Source organism: Corapipo altera, unplaced genomic scaffold, assembly GCF_003945725.1.
Source record: "Corapipo altera isolate COAL_440 unplaced genomic scaffold, ASM394572v1 61411, whole genome shotgun sequence".
Taxonomy (NCBI): domain Eukaryota; kingdom Metazoa; phylum Chordata; class Aves; order Passeriformes; family Pipridae; genus Corapipo; species Corapipo altera.
This window is the reverse complement of record NW_020884875.1, coordinates 1,989,465-2,007,904: the sequence shown is the minus strand read 5'-3', so window position 1 is coordinate 2,007,904 and position 18,440 is coordinate 1,989,465. Positions and strand designations below refer to the sequence as shown.

The 18,440-nt window shown below is 37.3% G+C and overlaps 1 protein-coding gene across 1 annotated transcript in view; it reads right to left on the bottom strand.

Annotated features, from left to right (window-relative positions):
- The window catches only part of SLC1A3 (solute carrier family 1 member 3), a 66,491-nt gene extending 53,415 nt beyond the window's left edge, over positions 1 to 13,076 (bottom strand). Inside the window, exons 1-2 of the mRNA XM_027634938.1 lie at positions 12,926 to 13,076; positions 11,001 to 11,275 (exon numbers count right to left, since the gene is read on the bottom strand). Of these exons, the coding sequence (XP_027490739.1) occupies positions 11,001 to 11,181 (181 nt within the window). The 5' untranslated portion in view covers positions 11,182 to 11,275; positions 12,926 to 13,076. The remainder of the gene's footprint in view (positions 1 to 11,000; positions 11,276 to 12,925) is intronic.
- Between the last annotated feature and the right edge of the window lie 5,364 nt (positions 13,077 to 18,440).

The window sequence follows — 18,440 nt, the reverse complement described above, 5'->3', positions numbered from 1 at the left end:
ACAGAGCCACAGTTAGACTGTGAGTGCAGTCACAGTCCATCAGGAACACCTGCCCCTTGGAACCTGACCCTGAAGGCTTGTTTTGTTCTGCAAGAGATAATTGCCTTCCAAAAAAAAACCACACCAGAATTCTAACATCACTATTCTGTGACAATCTGCAAAGATCCAGAGGTGTTTTATAATAAACATATTTTACAGGCCTTTAGAGCTAGATTAACACTAATACAGACATACTCAGCTCGCAGCTCAAAATTAAGACACTCAAACCCTCTGCCTATCTCTGGAGGAGCCTGAATACCTGAAACACCTTTATAGCTTCACTTGCGTGTTGCCTTTATTTGTACACACGGCAGTTCCTCCTTCAATTTTTGTGGACAGAGGGCATACAATTGGAATGGGGAGTCTAAAGCTGTGAGGAAGGACAGATAACTAGAAAATTATTAAGATCATTGTTTTAGCAGGTACTGCCTAAACTGGACAGTTCTTACACCAAATCTGAGGATTTAACAGCATCTGAGTGCTGCTAAAAAGTTTTGAAAGAAATCATTGAAATCTGTTCCTCGCTACTTCTTTGCTTGTGTTAGACTCATACACTTTTTCCCTTCATCTCTAGTTGTTTGGCTCAGTTGCCCTTCTTCCCCAATTAGGAAGTAATTTTCTTTTTTTGAGAACATGTCCAAAAGATTATTCCCTTTTTATCCAACTTCTAGTTCTTCTTCAAATTTTTTTCTATTTTTTTCCCTTGATGTCCTTAAATGGTTTCTGTATTTATTTCTAATTTCTCATCTCTTATTTCCCTCTCACTCTCTTTTTTTATTTTTTTTTTTTTAACACAAGCAATAGCAGGGTATTTGTAGAGGATTTGGAATGAAGAAGAGTTTTCACTGCTGGCACTGAAGCAGACTGTTCTTAATGGAGTAGGAACATTATTCCCAATTACATCCTGAGATAAGAGACTTAATTGAAAGACAAACTATGCCTAGTTTATGTACTTCTGTTAGTCTCTGACCTATAGAAAGAATGGAGTTTTTAATGCAAAAAATAGCAAATAATGCCATGAAAATACAGGAATAATGTCTTATTATGAGTATAAAAAAGATCAGGCATTCATAATATATGTCAGATTATGTTTTATGAAGTATTATTTAGAATTAAGGTACTATTCAGTGCTTTACAAAGTTACTGCAATAACTCTTTCTTTCCTGTCTAGCTTTACTTTGCTGCTTCATATGCTTGACTAATGTTAATGTATCTACATCCATAAAATATAGATTCCAACAGATAAGAAAGCTGCTCTCTGAAAGTTTATACAATTCCCTTCCTGCCTTTACATTTCTTTTGTTCCTGTTTTAACTCAACTGGAAACTGACATATTCCTTAAAAGCACTGAATTCTGCTTTTCCCTACTACAGTTACAGCTGCCTATCCATATTATTTGGTCTTTTTTACATTATAATATCACTGACGAATTGCAGTCAATGAGACTGAGATCCCTCAGGGCCAAGAACTTTGTGCAAACATGCACAGAAAACAGAGCTCTACTCTGAGGAACTTCTGCTGTAGAGTAACAGCAGAGAGCCTGAATTTAGACACTGAGATCTGCCTTTGTTTTTTTAAATTCCAGCTTAGACATACACTACAAACAGTTCATTGTAGGCTAGGCTGTGGTATCACGCAGTTTTACACCATCGTTAGCAGGACATTCAAATTATGCATTCTTATCTCTATGGAGCTAGCCCAACTTTTAATTCCTACAAAACCACCTGTTAATTTAGCTTAGTACTGATATACCAAATCCGTAACTGACATGTTTGCCACCAAGGATTAAGTATTTTGTTGAATCAAGATATGCCTGTGCCAGATCTCTTTGGTTCACAGAACATAACACGTGGCAGACTTGGTTAAAAGATTCTAAAGAATCTTTTCTATCCAGTATTTTGCTGAGACATGCAAGCAACCTGGGTAGACTGAGAAGCAGCAATTCCTGTTGTAGAACACACGACTTTTGCCATATCAGGTGAAAGCATTACCGTAACCCTTTATTTACGTTTGATTTGTCATTCAGTGAATTCTTTCCACAAGGAAATCAGGCTGAAATTTCATGGCTGAAATTCCTGGAATCATGTTAGCATCTTCTGAAAAGGACAGCTAGGATGCTTCCAACCCCTAGTTATTTGACTTTGTTACTTGAGCAACTTCATCCCAGTATGACACAGAAACTATTCATAACTAGAACCTTCCATATATTTAGTTTATTAGCCAACAGCCTCTTTCAACACATGAATTTCCAGAAGTGTTTTATTTCAGTCCATTAAAAAGAGGTATCATGCCTAACTTCTTGTGAGTTAACTCATGACAATTAAGATGTAGCCTCCATGCAGGTAATGGCACCTCTCTTCTTGCTGTTAGGTGCTATTCAGAATGGTAGAATTTCCCCGTCTTAAAGGTCACAAAAACAGCACAGGGAAACTTGCACCTGGAACAATACTTAATTACACAGTAAGTACCTGAGTCCAAACTGTGACCTTTAAAATCCCTCCAGATAAAAAAGCTTAGATCTGGAAATCTATAAAGTTAATGGGCACTTCTCTGTTTGGTTTGGAAGACTCCTCACTTCTCACCATTCTGCTTGTGTTTTTCTCAGAACTGCCATGACCTAAACATCTACTTGCCTAATTCCCAGTTCTGAGGGACTAAAAATTGAACAAAACAGACACACAGAGAATCATCTGGACTCAGGATGCCCTGCGTTCCTGTTCTTGCTCAAAGGTTCGCTTCACACCCTGGAGGCTCCCTGTTATTTTAGCCGTCAGGTTAAAACACGATGCTGTCTTTTGCTGTCTTGGTATATGTATTTGTCTTTAGAGGTCTTGAATTTCCTCCTGCCTGACAAAACAGCTTTTAAAAAAATGGTAGAAGTGCATCCTCCTGTAACTTGCCTTTTGGAAGGAAAGAATAACCCAACTCATCAAGTGCTGCTGACACTATTCTCAAGGTGATAGATCTTGTACTTCTGGATCTTTACTGGGTGAAAATATCTGGCATGGTCCTGACTCACTCAGAAAGGTGTGGGAGTAGAAATGCAAGCCTGTTTGTTTGTCTGTCTATTTTTCTCCTGGCAAGTTTTAGGCAGTTACATGTTTAGGCTGTGGACTTGTGGAATCACCTTTTAAGTCTTCCAGCTCTAGATCATGCGCTAAAAAGACACACAGCTCTGAGATCTGGATTCCATGCGCAGCTTCCGTTCCTTATATTTTAGGCTTTGAAGGACTAAACTGCACATCCATGTCTGTATGATGTATGTGTTCCCAAGTCAAAATTATTGTAAAAGACATCAAAATATATGCAGTAGCCTTATTTACCAACTACCTTTGGTTAGTACTCCCAGGAATTCCCTGAGTAATGCCACTGTAATAGAAAGGTAATTCTACTTTTTTCTACATTTAGTCCTTGTGCCTGGTAAAACCAAAGCATTTACTGGAGCTTGAGGGATCAGATCATGTTCCAGTGTAAATAATGCTTAACATTTGAGCCCAATCTTTCATACACTTTTTTTTAAATGAATCAATTTTCAGTTATGCCAAGTTACAGTAAATGGTAAAAAACAAGCACACACTTTGTAATTCTCAAGATGAATTTCATTTATGCTCTTCTATCCATGCTAATACAAAATGCATATGCATGTCAAATTTCAAACAAGATAATGCCTTTTTTTCAATGTAGAGAATTGAATGAGAATTCAAAAGATAAATATAACTGGTGTTAAAGGAAAGGAGAACAACCATAATATGAGTAGCAGTAACATTTTGTTACGATCCTGATTCTCCTGTTATCCTTCTGGTTTTCTTTGCCTCTTTTATGGCTTTTAATTATTTTCCTATTGTACAGTTCATCAGACCTATTATTTCACTCTTTTACTGCAAACAGTCTTATAAAATCTATCATCAAAATAAATTTCTCTTGTATGAATTTTAAAAGGTTACACACCCCATGGTTTCACTGTATTGATTGAAAGCACGAACAGTATCTCTACAGCTTCAAGTCTGATGAGTTGACATAATTAATGGAACAATCCAGCTCTTAGTAAAATTTCTCTGGAATAAATTCCATTTATTCCTTCACTATTTTCCATAGTTTCTTCCCTACTTCATACCATATATTTTTGCTGTATCCATGAATAATTTAAAATTTCTTGGTGAGGAGCTTAGTTGTTCTCCAATACACAATGTAGACACCATAGCATATTCTTTCAACAACACAATCACAGACACTGGTTTGGGAGAAAGAAATCTCTTGGCTTCTTACTAAATTTTTTTTAATTATCACTTGCATTGCCTTATTGCTCCAAAGCTCCACATTAAACTAAATTGTGGGACAAATATATTACAAAATATGCTAAATCCCAAAGAATCATAGAACCTTAAGGTTGGAAAAGACCTGCAAGATCATCAAGTCCAACCATTAACTCAACACTGCTAACTTGACCACTAAAACATGTCCCCAAGTGCCACATCTACACACTTTTTAAGTACCTCCAGGGATGGTGACTCCACCAGTTCCCCGGGCAGCCTGTTCCAGCGCTTGACAACCCTTTCAGTGAAGCCATTTTTCCTAATATCCAATCTAAACCTCCCCTCGTGCAACTTGAGGCCTGTTTTCTTTTCTATTGCTTGTTACCTGGGAGAAGAGGCCAACCCCCACCTGGCTACAACCTCCTCTCAGGCGCTTGTAGGGAGTGATAAGGCCCCCCTGAGCCTCCTTTTCTCTGGACTAAACGTACCCAGCTCCGTCAGCTGTGCCTTGTCAGACTTGTGCTCCAGACCCTTCCCCAGCTTCATTATCTGACTCTGGACATACTCCAGCACCTCAATGTCTGGCTTGTTTTAAATTTACTTACTGTAAGATTACTGAACTGTAATCTAAAACGGAATTAAATAAAAACCTGAAGGAAATGCACAGTAAAAGAAAAGAATTGGGAGGATGGACAGAGGATATACAACAACTAATGTGACTAAAGAATTATTTTATACAGTTGGTAGTTCCAAAACATCTGATTTTCTTTTAATGAAAATATAAAAAAGTCAGTATGTCTCAGCTACAGCTCTAGAAGTCTATGCTGCAGTACGAATTATGACAATCCTAGCATTTATATCTCACTTTTTTATAGCACCCTTATTAACATCTAGAAGATCTAATGCATTGTTTAGCTCTTTTTAATTTTGGATTTCTTGTATAGTTTTGCAAATGCCCTTTATCTTGATTCACCTAAAAAGACAAGTATTTTATAAAACCTTTTTTTTAATTTGGTATCATATAATCCCTGGAAACTTTCAGATGCCAGGTTATTTCAAGAAATTGTGTGAGAAGTTTAAGCCAAATGAATGAAAGTTTCAGGAATTCATAAAAAATTGAAAATGCTGTCTTCAACCACACCTTCATTTTGGCCAACCCAAAAGCATTTCAGTGCTGACAACAGGTCATGCCAGCTTTACAACAGCTAAAGTGCAGGTGAGAATCTAACAATGTTAAACATTCACTCAGCATACAAACCAGTGGCACCTTGCTTATGATTTTGTGCTGCTTTGCAGTCACCACAGCAATTACAGTCCATGCCTGCTGAAAAATGGAAAGGATTGATAAGCCCTAATACTAGTTTATTTCATGATAAAATGTTTTTCTCAGTCCCCTTTGGTGATCAACACCAAAGTTTTTCTGAGTCTTTGAGATGACCACTGTTTCAGCCGTAACATATTTTCTGACAACAGGATGGCCATACTCTATGGGTATTCAGAGAATTTTCTTGTAAAATCTCTAAGAAACCACATCCTAAGTGTCTTATACAGTTACTACCCCGCATTTCACCCAGGACAGCCTTCAAATATGATTTGTAAGAAGCAGTATTAAAATAAATAAATTCTAGACAGAATTTCGAGAATCTGCACTGCCTGTTCGCAAGCTGTAAGAAGAGTGCAGTGAATGGATGTTTCCCTGGACCGTTTTATGACCACTCAGACATACTACTTTCGAGCACCACTTAGCAATTTGACAACTTAGAGCAAACGAAAGTAAGTCTATACTCAGTACACTTTGCATCTTTTACTGTGCATATATGCACAGCTGTTCTCTCCAGAACACTTAATTGTGACTCTCAAGATAGCCAAGTTTATTGTTGCTATTCTCTGCCATGTATGGTAGTCTAACAACCAGTGCTGTTTCATTTCGGTAACACCAGAGTGAATGGTAAGAAATGTGGATTGTGATAATATATTAACATAATTTAATTTTGCAAGTAACTGTTAAACAAGAGTACTGCTCGTATTTACAGTCTGACTTTCATTACTGGGTTTTTAATAACAGAATTACAGTTCTTTGTATTTCTATGGTTTTTTCTCCCTTCTGAAAAGAATAATCTCTTTTGAAGTTTTAAGTGTCACTCTGAATTACTCAGTGGCTGTTTATGAGGTTTCTCACCCAAATTATAACTATTTTATATTTCAAAAACAAATTAAGGTTTTGATTAGCGACTTTTTCAGAATATTACTTAGGAAGGTTTTGTCACTCAGTGAAAAATCAGTTGTGTTGGGCAGGTTCCTTAGGAGAACACTGAGGCAGAGTCAGTCTCTGAGTTCAGCAAAAAAGAATTAATTTCTCCTTAGCTGTATCCAAACTATCTTGATTTTCTTGCATATATCTCATTGGGTTTTTTTGGTATCACATTTCTCTCTTCATGTTTTAACATACTCTCTCACCCCAAACTCAAGTCACACAGCTTTTTCTCCTGTAGTGATGGATTTTTGCTTTGTTCTCATGCAAAGTTTACCAAGGCTGCCTTAGGCATTATCTCAGTGTTCAATGTCAATGTATAATGGGATCAAATACCTTTCTCTGGGAATGTCAGCTTCAGCCTTCAGTGGATACAGAAGATCTGTCAACAGCAGAAAAGATGTTGCTTCAACATACCAGAGACTGTCCTTTCTGTGGCTGTTATCCAGGATTTTGCCTATCTGTGTATTACAGACTTCTACCTCTTAGGTCTCATTTTAAACTATTGCTCAGACCAGGACTGTTGCTGAGATAGGCTTTATTTAACATTTTACGTTTTTCAGGGACAAGGGCAAATGGCAATGCCTTCATCTCTCCTGTCTTCTCTCCGTACTTTTAACTAGGTTTTTTTGTACAGCCAGTGGAAAGCTTTGGACTCTTCCATATGGTTCATGCTATTGCAGAACAGATGTTGTATGGGCCTATCTAATTTCACATGTATTCTGAGATTGCTGGCAATTACAGAAGCCTGGTTTTCATGACACAGCCAGTCCTGCCTTCCCTTCAGCGGACAGGTAGTCAGAAAACAGAACTGGAACCACTTCCATCCCCCTTGAATGTTCCAGTAGACAACTGAGACATAAAACTCTGGTAGTGTAAAGGGTTTTAGCTAACAAATTGGAGCTATAATGGCTTAATAACTATTCAGAAACTGCTTTTTATAATACTTGCTTCACAACCTGCCTCTACTTCACTGAGCCCCTCAATTAAAACAGTATTTCTCTGTGAACAACTTCTGAGGATCTTTGCTCAGCAGCTCTCTGTGTCTCAGTCTTTCCTTCAGTACAAGTTCAGAATCCACAGGAGATTCTTTGGCATTTAGGAGTCCTGCCAGAGTAAAGTCTGGACTCCTGTGGCATTTTTCAGAAAATGGGAGGTAAGTAGCAGAGAATCAACATAGTCTGATAATGGAAGGGTATCTGAAAGGAAGGCATTTTGGGGACAGGATGATGATTCTAAGTAGCGTGGGAGAGAGGGCACTGCCTGAGATTTTGCCAGTAATTTGGCTAGCACTTCAAAGACTTCCTGCAGATTTTCCATGAGCCACCATGTTCCCTAGCCTACCTCAAATTGCTCCTGGTCATCGTGATGTCCTGAATTTACCAGTGGCTCACTTCCCAAACATGCTTCACATAATTGTTCTCATCTACTGGGTCTTGACAAGATTGACTGCAGAAAACTAATTTAATATCTCTTAAGTGTACCAGAAGAATCTGAAAAATTGCATCATAACTCATTTATTGACTCTGCTTTCCTCAAAAGTTTCTCAAAGGTCTTGAAAGAACTTAAATTTCACTAAAAAGGGTAACACTGATTATGACGATGTGCTAGACAGACCCTGCCTATGAAGAAGATGAAGTCAGAAGGACCTTCTATGAGTTTTTTGGGAAATAGAGACTAGTGCTAAGCAATTCTCAAAATTAATAATAACTCCTCACATCTTCATCAATAGGTTTTTAAATGACTAAATGACTTGGTACTGTAGCAGCTTAGAATTCAGTTTAGAACCAGAGTAACAGCAGAAATTAGTGTAAATAGCTGTATTTCATCATATTATGTGAATGCCAGAATAACTCTACTATGTTTGCAAAATATATGTATGCAACACAAAGAACTGCATGTTGTATCTACCCACTTCATACCAAAGTGCAAGTTTCCACAGACACAAACTCAAGTGCCTATTATAAATTACAGTCCTGAAACTAAGCTAGTCCTGAAACTAATCTTATGAACTTAACCTCCACCAGCATCAATCCTGTTCAGCAAAGAAATAGGAAATGCTCTATTAAAAAAGGCTTTTCCATATCAATCACTTGATAAATAGATGTGAAAGAAATGTCTCTGAAGAAATGAAGCTCCCTTTAAAATTTTGCATTTTTTGAGTTCAGTCTCTAAGAAAACTCCTGGACTGACAGCCCCCAAAACTGTCATCTGTCTGTTTAGGTTACACAGCATTAAGCATAATTTCTTGTAAATAATTCAACACAGGCCTGAATACAGTCTGATTTCCACCTAGACTCACATCCAGGCACGTCTAATGAGACAGCCAGTAGTGCTAATTGGTGGGTTAATTCTGCAATGTTGATTACTGTCTGCTAGGAAAGGAATCAAGCCCACCATCTGATTTTCCACAGACCACCAAACAACTGAGTGATGATAACAACTTAGTCCTTGCCAAACTAGACAGATGGAGTTCAACCACTGAGTGTTTTCCAAACTCTTTAGCCAACTGTTCCCTACTTCTGAATATTTTCACAACAGCAAAAAAACTCTCAAAAGCCCCAAATCTTACCTTTTAAGAACTATTTATAGTAAACTTACTGTTCTAATCATACACAAGTACTGCAAAACTACACCGCAAATAACAAATGTGAGAAAAATTTTGAGCATTCCATCAGAGTAAGGAGAAGGCTTTTTTGCCTTGTGTTATGGTGGATATGTCTATAGGTTAATGAGCAGAATTGGAGCAGCTGGCTCATCCTAAGCTGCATGTTTTCTTTAGTTCTCCACTTTGTGTTCCAGCCCTACTGATACTCTGCCATTGCTGTAGGTGGTAGGGGAGCTGTGGGCGGGTTGTCGCTGGTCTTCTAAAGCTAATTGGAACATGTAATAACAAGAAAAACACTTGTACAATCTATACTTCATTTCACACATTGACAAATTTATGGGAGCCATACTGAAGGCAGAGTACAGTGAAAAAACTGCAAAAGCACGTTGGTCATATGCAGTATGGAAAGGTGACAATCAAAGGACTGACTTCTTTGAGGTTGGACGGTGTTGCAAAACATGCTTTATTTGCTCTGCCTTTTCTGACCATTGTAGATAAAACACCTAATTTTTAAAGCCCTGATATTAATAGGCTTTTACATTGAGAAAATGCTCAGGAATTAAAATCACTTATGATCAAATACTGCTGATAAGTATGAAAGACTGACATTACTGTTATAGAAACAAAGTACTTTATTTTTACCAAAAGGCACATTAATATAAATGTCTCCCAGAAAAAGACCATCAAATCTGAAATTAATTTTAAATAACACTGCAGATGTGCCATCAAACAACAATAATGGTGCAGCCCTAGAATTTCAATTCCTAAAAGAGTCGAAGAAACACAGCAAGATCTATGTAGAACAGCATTATGAAGGCCTACCTAGGCATAGGATATATACCCTTATATTTAGGTGCTAACATTTGCTTTTTCATTATCAGGAGCAGATTCACACTTTTACATTTTAAACTAATGAGAAAATAAAAGTTAATGTAGTACAGTAAAGCCATAAAGTTCTTGTTCACCCTGTAAAGAACGGTTATTTCATGAAACATATGGTGCCATTTAGAAAATCTGTAGTTGGAGAAAAATTCTCAAAAGTGACCATGTCATCATATAAAGGAAAAGTAGTTTTAAAAACTGCATGTTTTTTCTCAGAAGATTCTCTTTCTAATCTTAGTTGAAAGGATGTAGCAATATTTTAAATTTACATTTTGGTGCATTCCAAATCTAAGTGCTGCTTGATGTTCTGGATTCCTCTCCATATACTCTTAAAAGGCATTTAATCAGATGCTATCTTTCGGTCCTTTGAATAAGTAACATTGCCACTGTTGCCCCAATTACACCTGAAAGATACCTCTGTAAGATTGTGAGTGGTTGAGAGAGAATAAACTTGTACTGAGGTTTAATTCCTTTGAATTTAGTACTTAGGTTTACATTTATCAAGGGAAAACTGAAAAGACTGCAACTCTTATCATATTCCTTTGCTTAGAAATGTCTCTTCATTTCATTAATTGAGAATTTTTGTTTGTCATTGCAAAGTGTTAATTCTTTGATAGGTTAGGTAAATAAAAGTCACATTTTGAGCTTTTTTCTGTAAATGGCTTTGGTAAAGGATATAATTGAAAACGTTCAATTCAGCTTTTGCATCTAATTCTTTAAGAGAAGTATCCATATAACAGCTGGGGTTTTGTTTTTTCACCAAAATTCTTCATAGGAATAACTAGAATAACTAAATGGCTCTTCCTTAAAACTTCAACATGCGGCTGTCAAAGCCAAAACTCTCCAAGCCAGAACATTCTTATCAGTGAAGAATTTGGGAACTAATTTGTAATGAAAATCACCCAGGCACACCGTCATTGTCAAACGCATTGGAGAACAGAATATTCCTACTGAACAAATTACTCACCAAGAATCACAGCAACAACGGTGAAGAGCACAAAGGCATTCCTCATTAAATAACTTTTAACATCGTCCTTTGTTATGCTCTGCACTTTTTTTTTTGCCAAAAGTGTGCGTTTCCTGACTCCTTGCTGAATGCGTTCCATCCTACTTCCAGGTTTCGGATCTTCTCCGTTACCTTTAGTCATCTATCTTGCAGAAAGTTTTCTTTTGTGATTAACTTCTATCAATATCCTTTCAGGAAAGTGGAAGACTCTTTGAAGTGGGAGGTACTGGAGATACCTGCAAGACAAGAAATATCAAACATTGCAGTAACACTTTAGAGGAATGATAAGCCATTTGTTTACATGGAAGCAAATATTCTTCATGTTTCAGTAAAATTTGAATTGCATGTAACATCTAAGCTGCTGATTTGCAGTTTTTGATACAATCAGATAGGTGTCCTGTGCCTTCAGACATTGACATGAATTGCTGCTATGCTGCAAAACCCAGGAGTAGCTTCTTTTTCTTGCCATTTTCTAGTGATATACTAATATAAAATCAGTACAATTCAAGGAAACTTAACGCGTTATACTGTTTAAAACTGTCTTTCAGGCTTGTTTTTAACCTGTTTATCATTTTTTTTTTAAAAAAATCTAGCTCACCTTCACATTAACCATTGGAGAAAGAAATATTTTGCTCAAAATGGTACATTTAAAATATTCTGCATTTCAGATATTTTTTAATGATTGAATGAATTGGCTCCTCTTTTTCACATGGAAAAAGGCAGCAGGAACAGTTTAGTTATCCCTCAACCACTATTTAAAAGATAGGACAGTTTCATGCTAATAACTTTCATCTTTTAACTCTATTATAAACTACCCCGAGCACATCTGTAGAACATCAGAGGTAACATCCCACTTAATTTGTCGCTTCAGATTCACACTGCAGAGTAAAGTAATGCTTAGCTTGGCCTGACAGCAATTATGGGCATATATCACAGAATCAGAGAACAGAATGAGTTGGAAGGGACCCATCAGGATTATCGAATCCAAATACTGGCCCTGCACAGGACAACCCAAAATTCACACTACGTCTGATTTTAAGAAATCACACACTGAATCAACCTTAAAATGGTTTAATAATAGAAGTTTTTCACTAAGACATTATTTTCTATTTTAAATTGTGCGGGTTTTGGTGGCTGATGGGTATGAATTTGTTTAATAATGGAGCCTGCTCAACAGTATTTTCCACACAGAGAATTCCATTTTCTGAAGTCTTAGTTAACACACTGGCATGTTTTTATGAAGAAATTAGAAATTAACAAATGCATTGAGTTAGGTGCTTCTGCTGAAGTCTCTCATCTCTCTCCATGTACAAGCAGTTCCACATCTTACTTTTAATAAATCAATTGCCTAAATACTTTTTTTTTTTTTAAGGAAGCATTTAAAATATAAATACACAGAGGTTTCAATCCGCGTGTTTTAAAGACATTTCATGTCGTAACAGGTTTATTTTGGTGGTATTTGAGCGTTCCTTCTACCATATGTTTCAAGATTGGGACTTTAGTGCAATATCCTCCCCGAATTTTAACAGAACACTATAAGCTTTGCTTCTTTAGAGAGTGGAAACATTCTGAGAATGAGCTACATATTAAAATCAGTGAGTATTCTACCTTGGACACGACTACTGTGTGCAAGCAGGATTTTCTTTTTTTGTTCAAAACAATTACTGTAAATATTCTGTAAATAAGAACAATAAAAAAAAAATTTAACAATTCCCAGTCCCTTTTCTTTCCAGGACGCTTAACGCAGCTAACCTGTCCTGTGTAACTCACATCGAAACCAAGAAAGAATACGGGTACAGCCCAAAGGACCGCTGCATTAAGTAAGATACAAAGGCAGAGAGCGGACTTCCCCCTCAAACCCGCGATGGAGGACAGGGTGGGCTCACCTTCTCGGACCTGCCCGTGCTCCAAGGGCGCGGTGGTGACAGATAAAGCGGGGGCTTCCCAGCGGAGACCACGGAGCTGCGGCGCCCGGCGAGCAGGACAAACAATCTGCACGTGTTGGGGAATACGACAGCTTACTATCACTGTAACTTAAGGAAGGGGAGGAGACTGTGAGTGCAGCGCTTGGGGGGGGGGGGGGGGGGGAGGAAAAAAAACCCCCACCAACCCAACCCATACCGAACCACACATCAGCAGAGAGGGGAAAGCGGAGCTCCTGGAATATTGATTAGTCTTGGCACAGTGAAAGCAGGGTCACTTTCTTTGTTTTTGCGTTTAGACCACTTTCACGCTTTGTCGGTTCAGCTTCGTTAGAAATGCAAAATCAGGATCCGGGAAGAATTGAACGATCCCACACACACAGAGCAGGGGAGGCTGGAGCACTTCTTTATTAGACATTCCAGACTGGATATCTGAAAAGCCTAAACATAATTATATAACACTATTCCTGTGGGTATTTTTAAAAAAAAAAAAAAAGATAAAATATCTAAGCATGCTACTTTGTTCTAGAAAGAGGCACAGTGTGAGGTTATCACGTATTTTGTAATTCTTAAAGACAGTTACTCAAGATCTACTCTTCCCAGGGTGGTGAACCAGACCTATCTTTTAGAAGCAACTGGAGCATTATCAAGGATAGAGAAAAACATGATCTATTATAATTCTTTGTATGTTTCTTGTAGATACTCAAAACACACGATAAGACTTGCCTCTTGTTTGGCAATTTAAACTCACTGATAGTAAGCCCCCATTCAGCCTGTTTCAATGCTAGAGAATGAATGACAAAGGGAAAAGCATAAAACATCCACTTTTGAGAAAGAAATGGCCTTCAGTTTTTCTAGCATTTCAAAGTCCATGGTGTTGAAAAGATATTTGCTGGGGGGAGCCAGGGGAATTCCAAAAGAACTTTACTTTTTAGAGGAACATTTCCCTTTTAAACATTGGTAAAGTCAGGTTAAAATGTTCCATAATTATGTTTCAGTGGATCTTTCATGAGATTTTAAATTTATTTCCTTATAAGAGAAATACTGTGAATCTAAATTTATATAAATTTATGCTAAATATATAATTAATCTATATATATCAATCTATAAAGTTTTGTTTATGGATGATGTTGACTTTTAGATTCGCTTCCTGAAAAGTCATTTTAAGTGTACAGAAAACCACTTCTGTACTAGACACACAAAGTACAGTTAGACACAAAATAAAATTAAGAGTAGATTTACTTCCACACAGCTACAGTAATGGTTTTGCTAAAGTGTTTTCTAATTTGAATGTGATTCAAATAATGATGTAAAGTAAAATAATCTTACAATTATTCCAAGCTTTCTCATGATTAATGTAGGTTTGAGATTTAACTGTGTACCATGGAATCTTGATCTTTGGTATCTAACTTCAGAAAGAAAGTAAACATCTAAATTAAGTTATTAATTAACTTTTAAAAAAAATCAAGAAAATATGTTGACAGCTTGTGTTGCAAAGACAGAAACACATGCTGTATTTTCTTGCACCTGGCAGCTTAAGTGTCTATCTCCTTTTTTTTTTTTTTTGTGGTGCAGTTTTTAAATACTTTCACCATTTTGTCTGTAGATGGGAAATGACCTTTTAACTAACCTTTGGCCTTTAGTGATCTGCTCGTTTGATCTTTCTTTTTGGAGTATGGCATGCTTTCTGCAAAGCCTTCCAGATAGGCTCTGCCCTCTCTTCCTATGAATGGTAATGATCCACTTGCCTTAATGGGACAGGGGTCAGGCCCCAAATGAGGTGATCCAAAAGTATTTCATCATTTAATACTCTCATTAATGAAGGAGTCTATGAGAAGTGAGGATAATCTTGTAAGAAGATTACCTATGCAGTGAGGCAAAATGAAAATAGACAATAATCAGTCATACAGCTCATCTGAACTTCAGTAGTGATACTTTTATCAGCTCTCAGTGAACAACAGATATTACACAGCACTTAAAAAAATAGAATATTAAGAGCTTTAATGGTAATATATTAATTTTTTTTCTACCTTTTTCCTCCCTTCTTCCTCTCCTCACATTGATTTCTTTTATTGATTATAACTTTGATGGTGATATAGGGAAATTATACTGTAGGAAAAGTATTATCCCTTATATTACAAAACCCCATGTATTTTAGATATCCCTGGGTAGCAAAAAAATTTAGTCAAATGAGTTCATAGTACAGTGTCACCCTGAAACACATGTAATTAAAATGCACTGGAATTTCCTTTTACATATACAATAGATTTAACTAATTTAGTATGCAGCATTTAATATTAGGACAAAGACAAATTTAAAATGTTATTGGTTAAGTACTTCTATCTGTAGTATTTTCGGTTGTATTAATTTCTAGGAAGAGCAAATTAAATGTTACTAGACACATTGTAGACTTTAGTTTGGATCTGCCAACCCTAAAAATATACAAAAACACTGATGGTTTTGTAAGTAACATAGAGCAACAGTCGTTGGTGCAACCACCACTTTTACACAGATAAAATAATTTCTACATTCCTCAGAGTGTCAAGTGTTTTGGGTTTTTTTTTCCTCCATAAAAATTGGCAAGGAATGACCTAAGGCCTGGATGAGTCTGTCTGTGATGTCATACTAGCTCAGTGCCCTAACCTATGCTTTAGGTTCCAGTTTCAGCACTTCTTTGACAATGCACCAGATGGCTTGCAAAGCAGGGAAATGCAGATATAGGGCAAGGGCTGGCACTAGCTTGAACCTCATCCTCCCAGGCAGTGTGGGTTCAGCCAGCTGAAATCACGTGCTGTGGCAAACCCAAGCCCTGTTTGGTTGTGGCTGACAAAGTCAGTCAGTAAATGTACTTTGCACATCGGCACAGTATCTGAGTGTCTTTGTAAAATAAGTAAAGGTATTAGTGTGGAAGCTGCTGTTCAAACAAACTATTGTTATTTTTAGCTGACAAGAGCTATCAAACAAAAACCCAGGGAAGTCAGTTGTAGCAAATGCAAGAAGTGGAAATGAAGTAACAAACTACAACTATTAAATTTCCCAGATAGCAATAAAGGCTGTATGAGAGTGCATGGATCCCAACTGAAAGAAGCTTTTACCATTTGAAGTAACCCAGGTTCCACATTAATAAATCAGCTCTATAAATTAATACTGGCTGAATATTGGAAGTCCAGGAGCTCTAGGTAGGAGCTTAGTGAAATATTGTTGATATCACAGTTGTGAAATAGGAATAAAATTCTTATGAAAGAACATGTTTATTCACAGTAAATGGCATGTCATTATGTCCCCAGACTTAAAGGAAGTTGGACAAAATAAGAAAATATATGATTCCCTTGCAAGCTCCAACTCAGCTTAGGACTGTTTATTACTGTTATACGCTCTTGTATTGGTGAAGAAACTGAGTCTCTCAGAGATCAAAATGAAACCACACAAGTTAGCCAATATTTGTCAGAGCTAAGACACAGCCTTAGGCACCTGAATTCCACAGAACCGCGACATCTTTTTTTTGTGAGATACTTACTTGGCTCTTGCTCTTTCGAGCATGCTAAAAGGAGTATGAGAAATTGAAGTTTGTTTTCTGTTTCTTTTCAAATATGTTTATTAGAGGAGGATTTGATGAATACCTCCATTTTGGCCAGACAAATATGAAAAATATACTTTATTTTTTATTAAGATTTAATGCCAAGAAAGTTACTCTGTTGAAGACAGTGGGAGGAAATAGTGTGCTGTGATTTATATACTTCAAAAAAGACATAGGCTATGTTCTGTTAGCAAATATGAAAAGCTGCGGGAAAAGATCTGCAGAACCCTAACTGGTTCTGAATACATGACATTTGCAGAATTTGCACTGCAACAGTGTTACACTGGGTTAATTCTAATTGTGTTTTGTGGCCCAAACACCTTTTTGTGCTTGGACTTTATGATCTGCTTTTGTTTCTTCTAAAGGAATCCAGTTCACACCTTCTAGGACCACTCAATGAAATTAATCAAAACATCTTGCTCATGGTCACTCTTAGGAGGAAACTTCCTCTACTGGGTACGCTGAACTTCAGTTTATCTTTGATAAGTTGCAAATCATTGGTCAAGCTCAGTTATTAAAAAAATAAATAAATGTTTTTAGAAAATGCTACTATTCCATTCAAAGAACATTTCAACAGCAAGGTGTTTTGCCTAAGATTAGGCTGAATGACTAGTAGCACTGGCCAATCTAATCAGCAGGATTTAGATTTTCAGTGATATTTTTCTACTTTTCTATTTAATGTCCCATTACAGTCTTAACATTGCTCACTCAAGCCAGCCAACAAATCCAGTTGGTCATTTTTATTCCTACATTTTGAGTCCCTGAGCTGTGAGAATAAATGTGATTTTATGCTTTTGAACTCTGTCAGTTGGTAGTCGGAAGTTACACACAAAAACGTGGCATTCCTTTTCTGCTCTGTGAAAATTCCCAGCAGAGAAACACGAACCTCTAGTATCTCCACTCAGCATCATGGGCTGTCTGGACCTTAACACACACACTGTATGTCTGACTGCAGCTGAATAGACAACCTTGTTTCCTTTCAACGCAGGGAGTCAGATTGCCACTCACTCTTGGGAGAAGGGGGAAGGGAAATGAAGTTATACCAGCAGAGGATGTGGCTCGTGAACTTTTCCCCTAACTGTCTTATCAAGGATGTGAATGTCTGTATGTACAATGGGGCGATTCTCACTGAAGAATAGGCAAGGTTGTCTAGGAAGGATGGGGAATAGGATGGGACTGTGTCATTGTAAGAAATCGAATGGGATCGCGTCGGCAGCTGATAGCATTTCAGATGCAAACGGCTGTATAGTGTGGCTTCACTGGCTTTCCCACAGCCAGTGGCAACCACTTAAATGGGCGCCGGGGGAGAGACAGGTTCATTTGAAAAGTTAATACAGTATTGTGGCCAGTTACAAAAGAGTGTAACATTGGAGCCAGAAATTTGCTACCCCCTGTTGCTCAGGTCCCTCTTGGTTTCCTCTTCCTGATTTCTTTTTTTTTTTTTTTTTTTTTTTTTTTAAAAACCTTTTCTCTGATCAGCTGCTAAACTTCAGTAGCTTGTGAATCAACAGAACTACTGAGAGTGTCCTGGGGAAGCTCTGGCTGAGAGTACACACTGTCATAGGTACTTTAAACTATAACCTCCAATCCCCTCCTGTCAAGATGGCAACACAGCAGTGATCCCACATAGGTCCTGTTTCAGGATAATAGCACCATTTGTGGGTGTTCCACTGACTGAACTGCTCTCCCTCTTAATTCCCAGACCAGTTGTTGAAGAAGACCATTTCTTGAATCATTTGTTGTTGTTTATGCTGGCTATTCTGTAACATTTCATAAAACATTGCTTTCATTTGACATCTTTGTCCATAGTTATTTTTATGATGAAACAATGGTTTATCAGCTGTTTAATACATCCTAGTTTGTTGTTAGCATAGCAAGTAAAATAAATACAGAGAAAACCAC